This window comes from Phaethon lepturus, unplaced genomic scaffold (genome assembly GCF_000687285.1).
Source record: "Phaethon lepturus isolate BGI_N335 unplaced genomic scaffold, ASM68728v1 scaffold47426, whole genome shotgun sequence".
NCBI lineage: Eukaryota > Metazoa > Chordata > Aves > Phaethontiformes > Phaethontidae > Phaethon > Phaethon lepturus.
In genome coordinates, this window is record NW_010544971.1 from 1 (window position 1) to 5,476 (window position 5,476).

General features: G+C 46.8%; 1 protein-coding gene across 1 annotated transcript; it reads left to right on the plus strand.

Moving 5' to 3' along the window:
• Positions 1–203: 203 nt before the first annotated feature.
• Positions 204–3,305, plus strand: VCPKMT (valosin containing protein lysine (K) methyltransferase; the record flags this gene model as incomplete). Its single annotated transcript, XM_010288817.1, has 4 exons — positions 204–314; positions 515–587; positions 1,542–1,661; positions 3,201–3,305. Coding segments are annotated over 4 exons (409 nt in total), but the record flags the coding sequence as incomplete, so codon positions are not given.
• Positions 3,306–5,476: the final 2,171 nt, after the last annotated feature.

Consider the following 5,476-nt stretch of genomic DNA (forward strand, 5'->3'; position numbering starts at 1 on the left):
CTCCGCTCCCCGCCTGCCTGGGCGGGGGCGAAGCGGCGACAGCGCTGGCTGCCTCTTTCTGCCGCCCCTTATCCCCCTTTGTTGTATTATCTGCGTGAAATCTTTTTAATTCTCGCAAAACGCGTGTTTCGTGCCCGCGCGCTGAGGCGAGGGACCGGGGGCTGGTGCCGCTGGGTTGGGCCGTAACCCCGTGTGTGTTACAGGGCAAACGTGACGGTCACCGACCTGGAGGAGCTGCAGGAGCTGTTGATGGTTAATATAGAGAACAACAAACATCTGGTCACAGGGTCAGTGCGAGCCAAGGTACTGAAATGGTTTGTATGATCCTTTACTGTTTCCCTTCGGCTTTAATGGGGCATCTGGTCTTGCTTTGCTAAATTGCCAAGTGCACTTGGAAACACTGGAAGCTCGGTAGAAGGACGTGATAGTTAGCTTGATGCTCGGTCCTTTTGTAGTGTGTGTTGTATTATTACTGAAGCTTGTTTTCACCTTTTTTTTTTTTTCTTCTTTTTAGGGGTGAAGATGTAACAGAATTTCAGCCTCCCCCTGATTATATATTAATGGCTGATTGCATTTACTACGAGGAGGTAAATGAGAACTTTGCAAAACTCGTGTAGAAAGCTTCCTTGGGAAGAGAGTGGGGTTAACATGAGAAGAATTCAAATAAATACTGTACTTGCGTCTTGGTCCCCATGGTTTAGAGGAATGTGTAGAATTGGATGGAAAAGGTATTTTTAACAGATTTGAGGTTATTTGGGATTCAACCAGGGACTTTTTTATGTTTAAAAAAACCTCAAACTTTGTATATTTGTGCTCCCCTCCCCCCTTTTTTTTTTACACTGGGAATGAAGTATGAAACAAAACATTGTGACTGATAGTTGTGCACTGGCAGATGCATTGGTGAGTGAAATTTAATGGTGCCTTGTCTGCACCGTTTGGGTTCTCATCACACTTCCCTTGGAAAGGTAAAAGGAGAACTCCTGCTCCAGCCAAGTGGTTGCTGTAGTCTGCCCCATCCCCTGGGCCAGAGCTCTGTAAGATGTGCACAGAGACCTAACAGAAGTTGCAAGAAAAGGGAAGTGACCTGAAGAACCCTATGTCCCAGTGCCCTTTCCATGGTCTTACCAGCCCCTTGCATTGGCTCCCTGAATGTTGGTCCTGTTTCCATACGTAGTGGTCTGGATCTGGGCCGTATTCCAAGACTGGTTGAGAAAACTGTCACTTTTGAAACATGTCAAGAAATAGTCATTCTTGTGTGCTTCGAGGAAATGTCCACTCAGCAGTGTGGGATGTTTTTGGCTTTGATGCTAGCTTAGTTTTGGTCAGTCTGTGAAAATCCTATGCAGTCGTGCCACTTTCTCCTCTGCTTTCCAGCTTGCCCCCATGTTCTTTTTGTCCTAGATAAAGTACTAAAAATAACTCCCTGAAAAGCAAAACTGGAAACTTCTCTCTTGGGTGAAGACTTTCTGTAGTTAGAGGGTATTGTACCAGTAAAATGAACGTGAAGTCTAAGTGGGAAATACTTAACCTCTTTTGGGCAGTCACTAGAGCCGTTACTGAAGACACTGAAGGACCTTACTGGCCCCGATACGTGCGTCTTGTGCTGTTACGAACAGAGGACTATGGGAAAGAATCCTGAAATTGAGAGAAAATACTTTGAGGTGAGTGTTTTTTAACATATGCCTTTTGAACGCTAGGAAAACAGCTTGGATACAGGAGGTCTTTGTATTGGATCAGCTGAACATCAACAGCAGTTGCTACATGTACAAATTCAGGTAGATTGCACAGCATAGAGTTTGTAGCAGGAGAGCACGTTTGTCTTTAGTCAGGGCAGAAAATTTGGATGGTAACTCTTGAAATTATTGTCCAGCTTATCAGTTGGATCCAGACTTTCTGGATGCTTACTGAGATTTCCTTCCCTCAAAAGGTTAACTAACCTTTCTTGCCTTACTAAGCTTAACTGTATTGATGCTTTTGATCCAGGCAGCCAGACTTGCACAGGCTGTTAAAAGCCTTGCTGGCTTGTGATACCTTCCAGATTTGAAAAAGGGCCACTGTATGTGAGGCAATACCTGTCAAAATCAAAATAGAGTAATTTTTGTAGGAGCAAGTGAATTGCTGCCTTATTTCTGCAGTGGTCGTCTTGATTTTACCAGAGGTTATTGGGAGGATTAAAAATTAGTCTGGTGAAAACATATTTTCTATTGGCATGTTCCACTGAAAGCAGAGGGAAAACTCGGGTAAAGTTTTCCAGAGTAGCTCAGGAAGTCAAGACTCTCCTAAGTGGTATAGCTGCTTTTGCAAAAATTTATCCCCTCTACTGAGAGAGCATTGATAGGTGATATAATTAAATAGTCCAGCTGTATCTTCTGTGCAGCTAAGGAAAAGGAACACAGGTAACAGCTGAATCCCCCCGAGGCTGTGGGGTGACCGTCAGTGCGGGATTTAACTCTGCACCTGTCAAGTCTGCTGAAAAGCAGCCCTTGTGCAGGAGTATTGGATTATATGAAATAATAGCACTACAAAAAAGGGGAAGGGCAAAAATTCCAGGGCGATTTGTACGCGTTAATAAAAGCACCTCTCTGATAATTAGCCGTGCCTCGAACTCTTGCGAGGACCTGACTGTGAGGAGGATTGCTATAACTGAGATCAGCTCTGATGAGGTGCCGCTCCCACAATAAACACAATAGGTGTAGGTGTTTCTGGATAATTTCTGCTTTCTCATAATTTATTTCCTTCCTTAGCTTGCCAGGGTTTAGCCAAGTTAATCTTCTGAGCACATTGCAGAGTCAATGCTTTTTTTTTCCTCTTCCCTCCAGTTGAGAGGGTTGGCAGACAGAGGCAGGTGCTGTGGTTTGGCTTAGCGCTTTGGAGATTGGAGGAAGCAAAATGTTTTGTCAACAGCTTTTAGATTTTTCTTAAATGTCGCAAGATGTCTGTAGCTTTGAATTGGCACTGGAGTAGTTAAAAATGAGGAAGGATTCCCCCCGCCCCGTGCTGCAACAGGGGGAAAATGTCTTGCACATTTGTAGAGGCCTTTAGTGGAATGGTCTGAGCATGGTGGTTCCAGCGTCCTAAGGCTTCTTGCTTTCGTGCAGTATATTGCGGGACCTTTTTAACTGAACGTGTCTCAATGCATGCTTAGTTCAGAAGGGCAGTCAGCGTCATTCGAATTGTTTTCTGTGTTGTCTGATAACCAGCTGCTTCAGATGGACTTCGAGCTGGAAAAAATTCCCCTGGATAAGCATGATGAGGAGTATCGCAGTGAAGACATTCATATCATGAATATCCGCAGGAAACAAACGGTAGGTTAATTCAACTGGCGCAGCGAACGCTGCCAGGAATTCACAGAGCTGCTGTTTACTTGGCATAGTGTGAACGTTCCAGGGGTGAAGCTCTAAACTGACTGTGAAATACCATTAGGGACCCTGTGAAGCTATGGACCAGAACTGTGCTTGTACAAAGGAGCTGCTTTGTCCTGAAACCCAGCGCTCTGCCAGGTGCCAGCCTTTGTCTTCAGCAGGACCATCCTTGAGCTGCATGCTGACTTTATCTTCTGCTTCCGCACTCTGTGGTGCAGTGGGATCTCAAAACCGGAGTTTTAAGGCACCGAAGTAATAAAAATAATATGCCTACTGCTGCTCTGAGTACTGTGTGCTCTGCTGTACAGCCCTCTCCCCAAAACCAGTCTCTAGAGGTGGCGCTTAGTGGCTGTTGGGGTTGATTAGATCATTTTTTGGTTAATTGATGGGGCAGACAGTTATGCATGAAAAAAATCTTTTGCATATTGTACTGACACAACATGTGGGTCCAGTGCTTAAACAAAAACATATCACTTCAAAATCCGTACATTTTTTAAAATCTCTTCACAGAATTTTCCATCGTGAGATCTTTGACCACATTATCTGTCCTCTGGCAGCTGGTAGAGCTCTGGAGGAGAGGGAGAGGGTATAGAATAACACCACAGAGGGACTGTCTCCAGTGTGGTTTGTGACTCATCTGCAGAACGGCTTCTCGGCGGTGGACTTGGCATGAGGCGCCAGAAGAAGTGGGCTCATTAGACTAGATCCACTGATAGCACCTTCCAAGCGGACAGATGTGAGCTGTTGGCATCTGCAGGCCAAGGCAGAGGAAGGCAGAAAACGGCAACAGAGCTTCACCCAGACCAGTGCTGGGTGCATGTTCTGGTACCTCTGCTGAGCAGCCGCTGGTCGGAGCAGCAGGCGGCTTGCCGGGTGCTCACAGAGCAGATCCGAAGACGCTGCACCGAAGGCTGTGTGAGGAGAAAACTGCGAGCGGGGTCAATCGTGCAGCCCAGGATAGCCAGTCAATAAAACTTTGGCACTTGAGATGGGTCCTGGATGGTGGGGTGTGGTTTCTTCAGCCTGCGGTTTGCGTGTCCCTCCAGTGTTGCAGAGGTCCCGGGAATCTCATTCCGGGAGTGGGGGCTGTCATGGTAGGTACTTCACAGATAAAACACGCCGATGGTCCCTGTGCCTGCATGAAATTGTTCTTCCTTTTAATTGCACCTGCGCTTTTCTGGTGTAAGGATCTGCAGCATTGAAGTTTGACACCTTCAGACAACTCTGGTGAGCAGGTTCGTTGTTGTTGTCGGTATTCCTCGCTGAGCTGCCTCTTGTGCAGTGATGGCTTTGAGATTTAATTTCGAAGGAAATCGCTTCTGCTCTGTAGCGGAAGCGGCCGTGGCTGCCTGCGTCATCCTGCAGTCCCGAGTGCGTGCTGTGAAAGTAGGTCTGCTGCTACAGGGGTGCAGCTTGACGTGGATTATAATGGCCTGTTACAATTCCTGACACTGCACACAGCACGAGTGGTCCCTACTTCAGAAACCTGAATATTTAAGCTAAATCTCCTGAATTTCTGAAAACCTTAGCTGTTGGTTTTGGGGGAGCCCTGTTCGCAGTCACGCGGGTGCTTTCGGGGACCTGCCCTGAGCTCGAGCTCCCTTTATCTCCAGTAAGAGCATTCCTTGCAAACTTCACGTTCCATAAAACGCTGCCCTGCCTCGCAAAGCACAACAGCCATGATTAGTGAATGCACAGCAAAGCGAGAATGTAATTTGTCGTAACCGCACACGTTACTTGGTAACTTGTCATGAAAAGAACTCCTTAATTAACCAGTGGCCTGCAGGAAGATATTTACTGGTGTGTTTATGCCAATGTGACTTCCCTGGTAGAAACTTGTTTGGAGCAGTTGTCCGAAGGTGTGCTGTAAGGATAGTGCAAGAGCTGTGCTGTTTTCTGATAGCATCTCCCTGCAGATGCAGCCTCTTCGCTGCCCGCAGACCCCCAGGGTGGGGGGAGCAGCGTTTCGCAGGGGTTTGGTGCCAACAGAATAATTATGTTTTATCTCTGGGACATGGGATTTCAGCACTTCCTTTTATATACGGGCTCGGATCTCTCGTTCAGAAGCAAAAAGGGAGGAAGTCGTGCTTTTCTCTTCCCCGCACACAGCCGCC